General features: G+C 37.7%; 1 protein-coding gene across 2 annotated transcripts in view; it reads left to right on the top strand.

Annotated features, from left to right (window-relative positions):
• LOC149560821 (Galactose oxidase/kelch repeat superfamily protein) overlaps window positions 1-6,115 on the top strand; it is a 48,693-nt gene extending 42,578 nt beyond the window's left edge. Inside the window, exons 2-3 of one of the 2 annotated variants that reach the window (XM_089824839.1) lie at window positions 2,045-2,623; window positions 5,228-6,115. In XM_089824839.1, the coding sequence (XP_089680965.1) occupies window positions 2,045-2,623; window positions 5,228-5,789 (1,141 nt within the window). In that variant the 3' untranslated portion in view covers window positions 5,790-6,115. Of the gene's footprint in view, window positions 1-2,044; window positions 2,624-5,224 lie in introns of both variants that reach the window. The other variant, XM_089824838.1, reaches the window with a different exon arrangement.
• Window positions 6,116-17,644: the final 11,529 nt, after the last annotated feature.

Below are 17,644 nucleotides of genomic sequence, written 5' to 3'. Positions count from 1 at the left end.
AAATTTCTCATTTGTTTTGAGAACATAGTCATGGATTGCATAGGCTATGAACATAGAGAAAATTCTTGATTAATGCTATCAAGAATTTAATCTTAAAAAAAGTTCTTACACAATCTAATCCAGAAGATAAACAACATTCGTGACGTCAAGACCAATGCCATTGAAAAGTGAATGCTAAAAGATTTTTGCAGAGTAATTACCATCTCTCAAATTGACATGTTGTAAGAGTCATTTTTCTGACAGGATATAGTGATGCACATTGCATATATCTCTATTTTAACCTATAATTATAATTATTTAAAAGGGATTTAAAATTTGTTGTAAACATGTGTACAACTAGGTATAGATTGGACTCATGCTTGCAAGTTCTAGGTAAGAGAAAACCCTTATCCTCCAAAAAAATTGACAGCCACTTAAATTTGTGCTTTGATCAAGGAAAAGACTGATTACAAAATGGGAGAAGTAGCCTGTACTTATAGCCAACGCTAGACCCAAAACCATGGTTGAACTCAACTCATGGTATTATATTAAGTTTTACTTACCGTATTTATACACTCAAGGTCACTACCTGTCACTGTTAACATATGTAATGGGCATGTGAAGAAAATTGTTCCAACTACAAGAATGTCAAAAGGTAGGGGAGACTCTGGTTTCATAGTCTATCAAATTCTTGTGTCTGTAATGTCCCTTGGTAAGGTTGGACATAATTATTGCATATTTAATTCAAACTTAGCATTACATATCCTAAGAATCAAATATTCGTAAGTAACAATAATTCCTATATATCTAATCGTATTACTATTTGGCTTGAGGATGGAAGGTGTAGGTGTTATCCAAGTTGCCTAGAAACCAACAATGGTTCCCTAAAAGTTTACAAGTCCAAGTCGGTATCCATGAAGACTTGCAGAGCGCTGACCCCTACCCTACCTTGGGGCAAATATCCATTGCTTGGATTTATACAAGCCTTTTCTTGGCAACAACACCCACTTCTTTCCATAAGTCATAATAATAGGATTAGGAAAGTAATTTCCATATGCATTTATTATTATTTAATTTATATATGTATGTAAATATTAATTATGCCTACTCCTCCATTAACAGGAATTGCAGTTATCCATACATACCTATTAAAAAATAATATATGCTATCCATACATACCTGTTAAAAAATAATATATGTTATCCATACATACCTGTTAAGAAATAATATATATATGTCTTGCTTGAATTTTGGAATCCGTAGTTTTAGAATCCTAAGAGCTTGATGAATTTGTCAATCTCAGAAATTATATTCACATTATCCCAATTTGTGTTGCCTTTTTATGAAACTTGTAATATCCTATACCTTGGAATCTTTCTTAAAAATCTTATAATCTAGTTTCACAATCAAGTCCCCAAGAATTAAATAGTTTCATAGTTTTCATTTACTTGGGTGAGCTTATATCATGTGGACACAATTAACTGACAGCCTAAAATTTGATACTGTTTGTGGATTTATAATCATCTTATAGCTGACCTTTTCATCATTTATCTAATTTGGATATTCCTTCTCCTCTCTTTTATGTTGCCTTATGTTTTGCATACTTTTTGCTAATTACATATGATTCCTGAAAGATGTTACATGGCCTTTGACTTCTGATATTACAGATGACCAGCCTGTTGGTCCCTAGGGTTTTCTCTCATATGCCCTAGCAACAGTTACCCCATTCTATAGGATTTTAGTAGATGCGTCAAGTTAGATAGGTTTCCTCTTAGTTGCACATCGAATGCTCATCTTCCATGTTTTTCTTGTACTTTGGAATTTGGAAGTCTAAAAAGAGCTTTCCAAATTTCATTTTTTAAAGCTAAAAACTGGATTATTGGTGTTAACTCAATAGGTATGTGGTTTTTATGGTCGATTTGATGCCAAAGGTTATAAGTTACTTTTGAATAGGATCTGAGGAGTTTGTTTCAGTAAGAATTAGATAAGGATCCAAAAACTTTGAATCTTATGTTGCTCAGAGTTGGTCCTCATCAATCTCAAGGTTTTGAACTTTTCCTGACAGGGATGACTTTTGTGATTCAATCATTCCTGGACTTCCTGATGATTTAGCATTAAGATGCCTGGCAAAAGTATCTCATGGGTACCATGGACTGCTGGAGGTTGTGTGTAAGAGATGGCAAAGTTTAATTAGAAGCTCAGAGTATGCTCAGTTCAAAGCTCAAGAAGGCTGGTGCGGTAATTGGCTTTTTGTCCTGACAGAAGAGCAAATCAGGGGTCCATGGAATGCTTATGATCCTGAAGCTGATAGATGGCATCCCCTGCCACCAGTACCCTGGTCAAGGCCCAATCAAAGGCACTTGGGGTTTTCATGTATCAGTGTGGCCAAGAGGTTTCTAGTGATTGGTGGATACTACACTCCATTTGACATTCTAGGTCAGCTGAGGAAGTTGACTGCAACCAATGAGGTTATACAGTTTGATCCCTTTTCAAATCAGTGGAGCAAAGTAGCAAGCATGAGAGTTGCACGATCAAACTTTGCATGTGCTGTTGTTAATGATAAAGTGTATGTAGCAGGTGGCTATAGTCAGTCATCTGCAAACACACTTTCTCATGCAGAAGTTTACGATCCTGTGGAAGATAGGTAATCATCTGATCTATATTAGATTTGATTTCTGTTTTCCACTCATTAAAGTTAAATATTGATGTTGAGCATATTTTCTTGATATTTATTTTATCATAAATTGAACTATTTCATTCCTTATCCAGCCTGTATGTACAGCAATAGTTTGCAAACTCTTCGAGTACTCTCCAACTACTCGAAGAGTTGCTGAGTACTCTCTATTTTTGTTGCTCTGCTTGTTTTTATGTGTTTAACTCTCATGCATTTATTGCCTCAAGAAAAACATGGGTAAAATCGCCAATGCGAGTAAAACGCTGGGTTCACTTTTTTTTTGTTAGAAAGCCATGCATTTTCTCTTTTGAGATGTCAAATTTTAATTATAAAAGCATTTTGTAATTGAATTTTGGAATAAAAAATATTCTTTAAGAAATTCTATTTTATAGTACTCTAACTTGCCGAGTTTTTCCAGAGTTTTTGTTGAGTTGCTGCTGAGTTTTTACCAAGACAAAATTTTTGGGCTTGCCGAGTACTCTTTGAGTCTGAGTCTGTAAACTATGTGTACAACTATGGCTTCTTGGTTGTGTCTTAAAAAAACTAAAACTATGCAAATTGTTTAATATGATCCATCATCCTAACATGGGAAAAGAATAAGGATTTTTGATATATTTCATTTACCCTTAGCCACCATCTCAAGGATATGTGGTAGTGGTCTATGGGAAGGTTAACAGGAAGGTGCGTAAGTGGCAAGGGCATTTGCTCTTATTGGCAAGGAGATTTTAAGTTTTTTAAAACTTTAGCTCTTCTAATGGTTTAACTATACACATTCGTTTCTGAGCTCAAAATTCTCTCAACTTTATATAGTCATATTTTGGGGAATAAGAAAGAGGCATCCAATGTTTTGGAATTTGTGTGCCCTTCTTTAGAATTGAAGGCACCTTGGACATAAGGATTAGAGACTGTAGGGTATCCCTTTGAGAGTTGAATGGATCTGATGAACCTTCTCAAGGATTGAACCTTCTAAAGTGCTTGTAAGGAAGAAAACTTAAGAGTGCCCTCACAAAGACTACAGGTCACTGGAAAAGGGCTCACTTGGTTGATCTTAACTTTTTTGTCCTCTTCTATTATGCATTTTGGATTATAGTTGCTTCTTTTTGGAAACCATGGGAAGATGTTGAGAACCTTGTGGTGGTTACTTTAGTCTTTTCAAGAGCTGATTTAAGATACCAAGCCTTTAGGTGTAATTGGTAGAATTATCAAGAATATGCCCCTTTCTTGTAGCACAGGGTGCTTTATTGGATAAAAGATCAATCTCTAATCCATTTGTTAATCATCAAAGCTCCATTCATATTATAATACCAATTGGCGACGTAAGGCTTAAACTAGTTCAATATGAAAATCTTAAAATTGTGTGCAAATCTGAAATTAAGTTGCCTTAGATTCAACCTCTTTATGATTCTTAAATCAACCAATTTGGCATTCTTATTACAACCACCATAGATGAACTAAAAATAGAACATTATTATAAGATAGCATCAATAAAGAGGCACAAAGCAACAACATTAGAGTGCAAGAAACTCCAGAGTATCGTTTTACTACACAAGATTTACATGGAGAGCCCTTCTCCACCGAAGAGAGTTATTACTGGAGGAGCTATTAAATATAATTCGAAATTGGTGCTAAACTGTGGTAGGTTTCTTAAAATTGGACCAATTCCTTGTTGGAATGTGAACTTGACCTATTCTCCAAACATTGTTGTGGGAACTGCTGTGCAAGGAAGGGCTTTTACCTGTGGGGATCCTGCTATATGGAGAGTGATCTTCTGATGTGGAATTCAGGTTGGGGCACTGTTGGTTTTCACCCTAGTGTTGCATACAAGGATCTCACTCAGATTACACAAGCAGATGATTCTAGCTTGGTCTAAAATAGCAAACATACCATTGTAGAGACAAAACAAAGCTTGGAAAACAGGAGGTAGAGGTTACAGGAATTTACATAATATTTTTCCTGATGAATCTATGTGTAAATCTTTTAAACTCACCTTTTCCAGTCCAAGCTTGGCTTATATTCCACTTCTGGCTTCTGGATGTACTGGAGTTTCTTCCAAGGGTCATGGGAGTCATCATTGGAAAGACGGTGTGGGGCATGTGTCCAGATATATCCAGCATTTACAAGAGACTGGGATTTTACCACCTGAATATGACCGCCATGTGAGAGACCTGGTTTTGTAGCATGGACATCTGTTTCTGCTGCTACGACTATTGATATAGATACTCCCAAGAGAGTTGGTTCCGCAATTTGAAAAAATTGTAGATGTTAAAGACTTATCTTGTTGCCCATAAACTTTTAATATAATTACTTCGCTAGTTGAATGCTTTGACTTTTGTTCACCTTTTCTAAGGAACTTTTTGGTTTCAATCTTGGTTGGGATTACTTGAGTTTATTTATGATGACTGTGCTTCATGGTTGTAGCTGGATGAGATGAAGGCTATAATTTTGGTTCCTTTGCTGTTTTCTTTTGTACTCTTTCTGCTAATATAAAAATATTATTGTAGGCCAAATATTGCTATATTTTTTTAACCATGCAAATTTTTTTCCTTGGTATCATGACAATCTTTTTTTCAGCAGGTGGCAGGATATTCCACCCTTGCCAAGTGCCCGTGAGGACTGTGTTGGTTTCTCCTGTGGTGGTTTATTCTATGTTGTTGCTGGAATAGATAATCGAGCAGAACAAAAGACTGCAGAAGTTTTTGATCCAGTCAAGGGTAGTTGGCATTCCGAGTTAAATTTTTGGCTGTTTTTCCGTTTAATGCCATGTCCTGTAACAACAGTCAAAGACTGCATCTATGTTATTGATGATTGGGATGGAAACAATATAAAACTTTGGGATAGATTGAGTGGTTCCTGGATTAATGTTGGGCCAGTTCCATCTGTGCGATTTTCTGACATTTCTCATGCACTTAAGGGCTTTGGTTTTGGTCTGATTGGTTTTCAAAATAACCTTTATGTGATAGGGGGAAAAGTTCTCAAATGGGAGCCATCAGATGGTCACTGGAGAAATGTCGAAATTGTGAAACTCAATGTGGTGAGGATTTGTAGGATAAATGGAGCACAAACAGAATGGAGAGAAGTGAGACCTATAAGTGGATCCAATGGGGCAGTTGTTGGATGTGCAGTTTTGGAGGAGTGAATGGAATTCCAATGAACTGGTTTCCGTTAATATACCTTCAGCTGGGATTTTGTTTTCTGATGATTTGTTTTTTTCTTAGTGATATTGATGTTCTAGTGATATCCATGCCATATTGATACCCAGAAGTTTATTTACAAATAGGCCAATCTTGGGCATTCTCAAGAGCTAGAATTGGGGGAAAAAATCTTTTTCCTGCTAATAACAGTGACAGTTTATGTAAATTTGAACCTGAATGGGTAACATTTGTCAAGAAACAAATTGTTTGCTTATCCCTGAATTGTATTAAGTTGCAAATTATAAATTTATAGCTTGTTCATTTGGTCTCATATGCAGTTCAAACTATTTAAGATCTGGAAGATAAGATCAATAGACTTTTTAAATGTGATGGATGGATCAGATCACATCATTCTTTATCGAGAAAATTGCTAACCTTTTTTTAAGGGAAAAGTATTTTCAACATCCTGCAAATTATAAATTTATAGCTTGTTCATTTGGTCTCATATGCAGTTCAAACTATTTAAGATCTGGAAGATAAGACCAATAGACTTTTCAAATGTGATGGATGGATCACATCACATCATTCTTTATCCAGAAAATTGCTAACCATTTTTTAAGGGAAAAGGATTTTCAACATCCTGGGAAGTAGAGCCAAGCTGTACTAATCTGACTGCCTGGTAAATCTGACAAATTGCCAAATAGCAATATGTGACGCTGTTGCAGTGGTGGCAGAGGCCAGGTTCTTTAAATGCTATGTTGGGCTCACTCTGGTGGATCAACAGAAAGCGGCAACAACAATGTTTCTTGTGTAGAAATCCAGAAAGTGGGAAATACATATGCAGTCAATAATGAAGGAAGAAGATTAGTTATCCATAATGAATTTGATGTTTTCAGGGAGACTACATGCAACAGGTAGGTTGATAAGATTGTAGGGATGATAAGGTACCACAAGGGTTAGATGAGATTGTTCATTTGCTCCTCTAACTTGATATGAAATTGTAGTCTTTCTCTTGTATCTCCACACTTCTAGATGACAATGGGACTCTTACCCACAGCCCACTTGATAACAGTAACAGGATCAGCAGTGATCCCCGTTTGGATGTTAGAACGAAGCGATTTCTATTCTCCATACTAACTATTATTTTAAACTTGGAATCTATCAACCTTAGAGGCAGCATAAATTACAGCATTAAAATAGATCCATGGAATTGAGCTCAGCTTTATAATTGCAGGGTCCAAAGCAACCTTTCAAGATGCTCACTTGAAACTGTGTGTATTTTGTAACGAGGTTATCTTTTACTGTGATTATTTTTCAAGGGTGAATTTGTGAGTGAAAATTTAATTGTAACCCCTGTGGATATCTTAAAAATTCGGTGACAATTACAAATGACAATGATAATCTTTGAATGAATTCAAAATTATGTAAACGCTTAAAATTTATTCTATGGTTTTCAACATCAAGACGACAAAACTACCTTTGCTGTTACATGATTGTTTTTGTCTGAAAGAGATACAAGTGCCCAATCATAGACAGGAAAACCGGTAATACGTTAATGAATGTGGATAGAGCACCTATGAATCTTCATGCTCCATCCTGCCTAGCTGGATTGAAAAATGTGAATGATCCAAAGCAATGGACTGTGCAATAGAGTTTAGCACCCTTCTTCAATGAAAAGATTTTACAAATTCAACCTAAGATACCTATGGCGAATAAGTAGTTGTTCTTTTACCTTCAAGGGCTTGATTGTGGAGGAGACCAAGGTTAATAAGCATGTTTGAGCCAATATCGGGAAGTGGGATATTTTAGTATTCTCTAAATTTATAGTAATTTGGTCATATAAAAACTGAAATGTTTCCATTTTGAAATAGGATTACATAATAAAATTTAAAAATAATAATAATAATAATAATTTTTAAAAATAAAAAACAAAAACAAAAACAAAATCAAAATCAAAATATAACATAACTAAAATTTAGTTAAATCAATGAAGGGTCAAAAGAAATAAAATGAAAAGTTGTGACTTCTTCAAATATAAAATATATACTTCATTTGATAGGGGAGAAAAGAAGGACGAGAAAAGGGAAAGAGTGACTTAATAAATAATTAAGAAGAATAAGAAGGAACTAAGAAAGTAATTCCTTTAAAGACAAAGTTGTGAAGGGTTGCATCTCTTTTGAAAGGGTTGCAACAATGAAATGTTGCAACTTTGACAAGGAGTAAATGATGAAAGATCTCGACTACTCAAAGGGTGGTAATTGTGAAAGGTTACGACTCTTGCAAAGGACATACATTAGACATTATAAAGCGGTGTGACATACATTGGAACATAAAAAGGGGTTAAGGTTTCAATTGAAGAGGACATCCAAGGGTGACCAATGTGGGGAAGTAATATATTATTCTCGAAGATAACAACAAAAATTTGGTGACTCAATTCTTATGAAAGCTAGTGAATCTTTCACCTTTAAATTATAAAGGAGATTTTGTTCTGAGAATTGGAGGAGGATTTATCAACCATCACTTTTCTTTCATCAATCATTAATCCTTCAAGAAATCAAGCAAACAATCACCAAATCCACATCTATCATCACTTCACACTGGGATGAGGAAAACATACAATTCAACTATCAAGCATCGCTCTATAAATTAACATTCATTCAATCATCATTGTCATATATCAAACCAACATTCATTAGATCATCACTCTTTAGTTATCTAATCACAAATACTTAATCATAAATCACCAATACCTTGAATCATTAAATCAATTTATTCAATTAATAAATCAATCATTAAACAACCATTAAAAGAAATAATATCTATAGCAAGGGGATCCATTTATAATCTCTTATATTATTGTGGTATGAAGAAGTGTGTGTATATATTAAATTGAAGCTTGAATCTTAATATCTATGCACTTATCATATATAAATTTCTATATATAATAATTGATCATGTTGAGGAATGAAGGGAGTGTAAGGTTGAGGAATGAAGGGAGTGTAAGGAGGGAGAATGAAAAATTATCCCTTTATGCCACCTTAAGAAGATGGTTAAGGACCATGAGGCCAAGGAGATAAGGTCTTAGTCTTGGACCTAGGGTTGAGGAACATTTTAAGGGCATTGTATTTTAGTAGCACTACCAGCGTTACACTTATTAGTTGTTAAATTGAACTAGAAGGGATTCTCAACCATAAGAGTTAAGATATTGACATGATGGAGAGCGGTCTATAAACCTCATTAGGTGCATCACCTCATAAAGATGGTTAAGGACTATGAGGCTAAAGAGGATAAGTTCCTGCTATTGAGCCTAGAGTAGATAATACTTGGGGTACCTCATTATGTCTTCCATCAAAACCCTCATTATCCATATAATAATTGAGATACATTGTGTAGATTGATATGTATATCTCTTAATCATGGATGTGTTCCACAAATTGATCTACATTATTATCTAATTTAGTTGCAGGTTTTTAAAAGGCAAATTTCATTTTATCTCAAGTGAGGATTATATTTTAAACTATATTTTGCTATTTATCTCCTTTTAGATTTGTGAAATTAGGGAAAACTATAAGATGATCCAAAAAGGATATTACATAAACAAACACCTATAAGCAATAATGAAGTGATAGTTTAAAGACACATGTAAAGAAAGCATCTTCTCAAAAGCCTAAACTCTACAATCTCACATAAATGTTTTGACTCGTGTCATTACATACAACCTCTGCAATTGCATACAATATTGAACTAAAAGAGGGGTAAAATTTTTATTGAATATCAAAGAGAGCTGAACAACACAAGAAACAAAGAGAACTACATAGCTTTATCCTGGTCCACAAGTTGATCTAGCATCTGAGATAAATCAAGGGGAAGCATCCGAGGATCAAGAATGTTCCAAGCCAGCCCCTGCTCAGAGGCCCATTTAGCCAAACAATCAGCCACACCGTTCCACTCACGAGGGATATGCATAAAGGACATAGAATCTAGAGAATTGCATAACTGAATGATCTGCTGAATAACCAGAGCCAAATGCCAATCCACATGCACAAGGTTCCTATTATGCAATAAGTTCACAACCACTTGCGAGTCAGTCTCACAGATGATTCTTTTCCAGCCACGTAGACAACACTGTTCCACGACAACCAAGATAGCCAGGGCTTCCATGAGGTTATTAGTATGGTAACCCTTGTATATAGAAAACAAAAACTGGATATCACCAGAATTATCACGCCCAACTCCCCCAATACCAGCCAGACCAGGATTTCCCCAAGAAGAACGATCAGTGTTGATTTTAAGAGTGCCCACCTCAGGAGGAGACCAACGTCCCTGACGATTAACTCACTGAGGGTGTTGCTTAGCTCTATTCCCAGAGCAGGTGTGGGCGATCGAGGGAGAGCAACCCTGAAGAGGAAAGGAAAGGTGAGAGTAAATACCAGCATCAATAGGATCCAAACCCCCACCGATGTCACATTTAGCAAGGAGTGTTTCCTGAAGAGAATTAACAATTCTCCCCCATAGGTGCCTGATCTCAAACTGCAAATCATGAAAGATCCTTCTATTCCTCTCAAGCCAAGTATGCCATAAAATAAGGGAAGGGCCGATAGTCCAAGCAACTTGAAGAAAAGAAGTCTTGGAAGGGGAATGGCCCAAACGGTCCCAGAATTCAAACAAAGAGGACACATGCCAGCACGTGCATCCTCATACACTCCACCAGAGGTGCCAAATCTATTTGGCAAAGGGGCACTGGAAAAATAGGTGAGATACAGTCTCTTCACTATTACGACAGAGAACACAGATGGAAGGCCCCTGGAAGCCTCGCTTGCAGAGATTATCCCAAGTGAGACAACAATTGTAAACCAAAATCCAGAGGAAAAAGTTACACTTAGGCCATGAAAAACTATTCTAGACTTTCTTCCACCAAGAGACCTCCACCTCACCAAAAAGTTTCTTTGTCAGCACAAGGTACCCAGAAGAAATAGAATACTTGCCAGAAGAAGCACCTCCCCAAGCCAAAACATCAGGTTCTTGCAACGAGCTGCACTCCCTAGAAGCCAATATCTGAGATAATTCCAGTCGATCTCCCAGTGAGCCACCCAGAGGCCAATTAGAAGAATTCTTCCATCTATAACCCACAACAAGGCCCAAGTTAAAAGCCTCCTTATAATGAGCCACCTTATTCCATCCACCAGAAAGGAAAGAATCACAAAGAGCCTGCAAGTGAGGATGAGAGGAAAGGAGAGGAGGATGCCCATTCCAAGAATCACTCCAAAATAGAGCTTCAGTGCCTCTGTTGCAGATCCAAAATAAACTTCTCTTCACCAGGTGAGCACCAATCTTAAGGGTATGCCACACCATAGAGCCTCTTCCCTCAAGAGAAAACCTGGAAACTTCTGAAGGTTCAACACCAGGTAAATACTTGTGTGTCAGGATACGGGCCCAAAGCTGAGATTGACTAGTACACCAACGCCAATAGAGCTTGGTAGCAAGAGCTTGACTGCACAAGATAGAAGACCGAAGACCAAGGCCTCCTTCCTGTTTTGGCCTACAAACAGTATCTCAATTGATGAGGCTCCATTTGGTATGTTGCAAATTGCCACTCCAAAGAAATTGGCGAGATAGGGCATCAAATTCTTTAAGAAAATACACCAGGGCAGCCTGAACCATGCTTCTGTATATGGGAAGAGCTTGAATTACAGATTGAAAGAGTGTCACCCTACCAGCAGTAGAGAGCCACTTGTGATTCCAATTATTGACCCTTTGTTGAAGTTTGTCAAGCAAGCTTTGCCAGAAAAGCCTAGGCTATCTACCGACCACAATAGGGACCCCTAAGTAAGTCAGAGGGAGAGATGCAATTTGAAATCTCAAGATATTAGCAATCCTCCACTGGATCGGCTCAGGAGTGTTGAAGAAAAAAATAGACGACTTGTGGTCATTAATTTTCTGCCTAGAGACAGCCAAATAAGAATCCAAGGTGAGCAGAAAGGCTTTAGCTTCCTGAATCCAAGCTCTCCCAGCAAGGGCAGTATCATCAACAAACTGAAGGTGAGAAAGAGCAGGCAAACCATTTCCCCATTGCCATCCTTGAATCAAATTTTGGGAAACATGAAACTTGATAAGGCGACCAAGTCCCTCGGCCATAATGATAAACAAATAAGGCAAGATGGGATCTCCCTGACAAAGACCTCTAGAAGCCCCAAAAAGCTCTGTCGGTTCACTATTAAGAAGGACCGAGAAGGAAGGAGTAGTAACACAACTAAGAACCCATCTAACCCAATCTTGACTGAAGCCAAAAGCAAGAAGAACTTTCTGCAAGAAATCCCAATTGACTCTGTCATAAGCCTTAGCCATATCAAGCTTAATAAACATAGCACGTTCCCTGGAAGTACACATAGAGTGAATAGCTTCAGAAGCAATAACCACCCCATCCAAAATTTGTTTTCTTGCCACAAAACCCCCTTGTTCCTCAGAGATAACCATAGGAAGGAAAACTTTAAGCCTCTCTACGAGGAGCTTAGTGATGATTTTATAGACCACATTACAAAGAGCAATGGGCCTAAAAAAGTCCAGCTGATTAGCCTCTTCCTTTTTCGGAATAAGGACTAAGAAAGTAGCATTCAAGGCCTGAAGCATTTCTTTGTTGGAAAAGGACTCTTGAACCACATCCAAAAGGTCATGATTGATAATATCCCAAAATTCTTGAAAGAATTCAATAGGGAAACCATCCGGCCTCGGAGCTTTTCCCTTCTGCAAGCTAAAGACTACCCCCTCCAATTCAGACATACTAATTGGCCTCATAAGAGAATCATTCATCTCCCTAGTCACAACAGAGGGAATACAAGACAAGATAGTATTCTCCTCAATCTCTGTTGGAGGTAAATCATCTGAAAAAAGAGTTGAGTAAAATTGAATAGCTTCCTTGGATATAGTTTGAGAAGAAGTCAGATGCATCCCATCAGAAGTAACAAGAGAAGAAATGTAACTCCTGTTACGTCGAACCTGCACAGATTTATGGAAAAATGCAGTTTTCTTGTCCCCTTCCTGAAGCCAGTCAACTCGAGCCTTTTGTTTCCAATAGATTTCTTCTCTAAGATCCCACTCAGCTAAATCAGCAGAAGCTTGGGATTCTGCAATGCCAAGAGCTTCTGAAAAACCCAGATCCCGAATCTACCTAGTAATAACATCAAGACGATCCTAAGCCCTCTTCTTCATAATATGGAGATTACCAAAACAATTCCTGTTCCAATGCTTCAACTTCCTTTTAACAAATTGAAGTTTTTTAGAGAAGGAGAACATAGCAGTGTCATAGGCAGGGCTTCCCTGTCTCCACCAATGAGCCATTAAGTCATGAAGAGAAGAGTCTTGAAGCCACATCAGTTGGAACTTAAAAGGAGGGTTCTTGGGGACAACAACATAACTAGCTATGAGCTTAATAGGCCAGTGGTCAGAACCTCTCCAATCAAGAATTTCAGAAGAGAGTGAAAGCGAACCAGAATTCCAAAAGCAGGAAACAAGGAACCTGTCCAAGCGTTCTGAGATAGCATCATTTCCAACTCTTCAATTGTTCCAAGTAAAGAGCCCATTGAGAGATTTGACATCATCAAGATGTAAAAGATCAATATTTTGTCGAAGAAGCTCAAAAGAAGGACCCAAGCGAGCTAGCCCACCCCTCTTCTCCTCTAAACTGAGAACAGAGTCGAAGTCTCCAGCCATAATCCAAGGCAAGAAAGGATGATAGCTTTTGACATGCTTAATATGATCCCAGAGCTTAGACTTGCCAGGGAGATCAATAGGAGCATACACATTAGTTACAAGAATCATCTCACCAGTCTCTAGAGAGGACGCAACCATTGAAAGAGTCGAGAGGCAAGAAACCCAGTAAAGTGGCATAACTTTCCTAGGAACCTAGCTGATGGCAAGACCCCCAGAGCTCCCCAAAGCACCAATACACTGACATTGGCCTAGAAACCAAATGTTAGGAGCACATCTAAACATGGAGTCCACTGAAAGCTTGGTCTCCTGGATACAAAGGATATTCAGAGAATGCTCAACCACAAGATCATGAATAGCTTTTTGTCTGGGGATGCTATTCAACCCCCTCACATTCCATGAGAGAATAATCATTGAGTAGAGTGGGGAAAATGCTCATCCAAGGTCTTGACAACCCCAAACTCTACCAATAAATCGCCTGTAAGTTTAATTTTTTCTTGATCCTGCTTTCGCCCAACTCTTGAGGGAGTAGTAAAAGAGACTTTCTTAAATGGTCTTTGCATCAGGCCCAAAGAAAGAGAAGATCCCTTTCCTTTAGCAAAGGCAAACACATCTTTAACCAAATCTGCTAGAAGAACATCATCCTTTTCCTGTGAAGCAGGAGAAACCACAAGGGCACCAGACTCAGGGCCAATAGAAGTCTCCGACATATGCTAAACTACAACATCCTGGTTGCCACTAAGAGTAGAATTCCTCCCCTCTAAACCAGTAGTTGCACCCTGAGCCTCTATAGGAATACCTTCTTCTGTAATCATATTGTCAAGAACCTCAAAACGATTAAACCCTAAGTCCACTTGCCGATCTAGTTGAGATTGTTTTTGACCCCACCCCTTAGCATGGTTTTGAGCTGGGATAAAACCATCCTTATCAGGACCAGTAGAACTGGATGGCTCCTGACTTGAAGTGTTCATATGAGCTTTCCCTATACCTGCACTATCAAACTGAGCATTTCCTTTTCCACTAACATTTGGACCATTGCCTTTGGAGGCTTGAGGGCATTGACGCTGTAAATGACCATACACATGACAAAGGCAACAACGAAAGGGAATAGATTCATAGTCTAGCTGTTGGATCCAAGAAGAAGAGCCAAGACAAATTTCTAGAGAATCTGGCAAAGGATTATTTAAATCAATTTCAACACAAATACGGGCATAGGAAATAACCTTTTTGTCCAGAGATTGGTGGGCTATAGCAATCGGCTTTTCGAGCACAACGGCAATCTGTCGCAAGATATCCTCATGCCAGAACTCCAAAGGAAGTCACGGCAGGCAGACCCAAACAAGAACTCTCGAAGGAAGATCCTTAATGGAATTGAACCTTGGATGCTAGGGTTTGATAAAAAGACCTACTCTGTCATAAAAATATGGGCCTCCCTCAAAGACCCGGTTTCGATCTGACATGCAAGAGAAATTCACCAAAAAGTAGCTATTCCTAGCCAACATAATGTCCATATCACCTTCCACCTGCCAAGAACGACGAATCCGAGCTTCTAGAGCTGCCAGGGAAATCCGAATACCAAGAAACTTGCATATCAATGCATGTGTGGCCAAATAGTCCACATCCTCCATTGATGCTTCTGGAGGAATAACCAGCACAGGCCGATCTTGCCTACGCGGAAAACAACCATTAACTTTATTTAACTTTTGGCGCTCGCTAACATAAAATGGCTCCTTCTCCTGTGACCACACCCCGGGAGAAGATCCATCACAACCAGAGGCTCCAGCAAGAATGAGACTTGTGGAAACTCCACTCGTAGCCATAATAGCCAGGTAGGTAAACTTTGGAAAAAAGCTCTTAAAATTTGTTTTAAATAAACGCAAACCCTGCACAACAATAATCGTCCAATATTGAAGCTACAAAAGGTCTCACCAGATAGAAGAGAAAAGGGGTGCTCTCCCTATGCATGCACAACCCAATGGCAACAAAACAAGCTTCCGAAACCCTCACACACAGCCGCTTCCAGTTCCTATCCTCCCTTCATCCTTCCAGTCTTGAAAGATTTTGATCTACCATATGAACATTCCATCAATTGCATACAATATTGAGAGTTACACTCTGATTGTCTTTTCTCCATGACAACCCATACTTCTATAGTAATCTTTAATATTTATGGGCATTTAATTCAAAATTTCATTGAAAAACTTTGGGTTGAGCTTTAGTTAAGGTGAGTGGTCAACAATCTTGTTGCCTTCCAAGTTATCATATGATTGAAAGACTTTATTTCGAAAAACTATCTTGGATCATCCTTCAATTTTGATCGATCAGGCTAAAACCGATGATAATTTCCTAGTCCAGTTCTCACTTATAAGAGGATTGTAGTTTCAATAATAATAATTTCATACTCTAGTTCTTACTATCTGTAGACCTTCTAAGATGGGATTGGAGCTTCTTTAAGATTGTTGAACATAGGCCCTAAGGCTTCATAACAAATCACCACCGATCTCTCCTCACTATCCCAGATTTCCTGCCTACATCTTGGAGATTCTTAAAATATTTTAAATATGGTCTCATATATATCCTTTTTTTCTTATCTTAATGTATAAAAGATCATAAAAATAAGTCAGTTGTATTTTTATATGGATTTGATTAATAAATTCTTTTGAATTATTTTGGTAAATTTATAAAAGTTAGGTTATTTTTAATATAGAGACTTGTTTTTTTATCTTGTATACAATATTTTTCCAAATCGGTCAAGGAGAACATGTTCCTTTCAATTTAATGACGACTCTGCAAATGTATACTATTTATTAGGTAAACTACTGGGCAAAATGATTATATTAGTATATCTGAAAATTACATAATATCGAAGACACAAAACATATGCTGCTACGGATCAATATTTTAATACAAAGAAGACTCCAGTTTACAAGACAACTAGCAATTAAAAGGGTGCCATCTTTAGTGATCAAAATAATATTTCCACACCAAACCATCGAAAAGAAATCTCCATTACCATCCTCAGGGGATTTGATGTCCCTTTATTTTGGCTTTGAGCCGTCAATACGAAATTTGGCCCAAAAAACCCATTTGACTCCTATTCAAAGCAGAGTCTGATGTAATTTATTTGTACAGGTTGCATGTCCCATATACAGTAATATCCATTGCCATCTAGAATCATATCGATTCAACTACACCATATCTATTCAATTACATTCATACACTGCAATTACGAGTCATTCATGAAAAAACAAACAGTTTTTTTTTTTTCATTTTAAACTATATTTTAGATAATTTTGATTATTTATAATTATTCTTTTAATCACAATGTGTTATTGTATTGCAAAAAGAGGGGTAAAAATTTATTAAGACAGAAAGGAATACAATAAGGAGAGCTCAACAAGGAGCTCGATCCTGAGCAACAAGATCATCAAATTCTTGCACCATCTCAAAAGACAGTTGCCTCCTATCCCTAATATTCCAACCCGGATCATGACTAGATGCCCATTTGGCTAAACAATTAGCAGTTCTATTCCATTCACGAGGAATATACATGAACCTAATGAATTGAAAAGAGGAAGAGAAGAAAAGAATCTGCTTAACAATAGTAGCCAGCTGCCAACTAACATCCTCAAGCTCTTGCGAAGAAAGCATGTTCACCACTACCTAGAAATCAGACTCACAGATAAATTTTACTCCATCCCCGCAAGCAACACTGTTCCACAACATATAAAATAGCCTGAGCTTCCATGAGATTGTTAGTATAATCACCCTTATGAACTAAGAAGAAAAATTTAACATCCCCAGAACTACAACGAGCCACTCCGCCAATACCAGCCGGACCAGGATTCCCACAGGAAGAACCATCAGTGTTAATTTTCAGAACTCCACAGGGAGGAGGAGTCCAGTGCCCATCCCGGTTAACCCGACCCTTCCTCTGATGATGAAGCTGCCTGGACATAGAAGGAAACCTATGAGCTGTAGCCCCATCCTGCAGATGAAAATTGAGGCGATTACAGATAGCAAGATCAACCAGATCCATACCCCCATCAAGCTCACACTTCACAAGAATAGTTTCCTGAAGAGAATGTGATATTTTCCACCAAAGATGCAAAACACCAAGCCGAACATCTTGGAATATGCGACGATTCCTCTCCAA

This window comes from Cupressus sempervirens, chromosome 4, assembly GCF_028749045.1.
Source record: "Cupressus sempervirens isolate cs-2001-9-10 chromosome 4, ASM2874904v1, whole genome shotgun sequence".
In the NCBI taxonomy this organism is placed as follows: Eukaryota; Viridiplantae; Streptophyta; class Pinopsida; order Cupressales; family Cupressaceae; genus Cupressus; species Cupressus sempervirens.
Note: the sequence above shows the minus strand (reverse complement) of the source record. Positions and strands in the feature narration are given on the sequence as shown.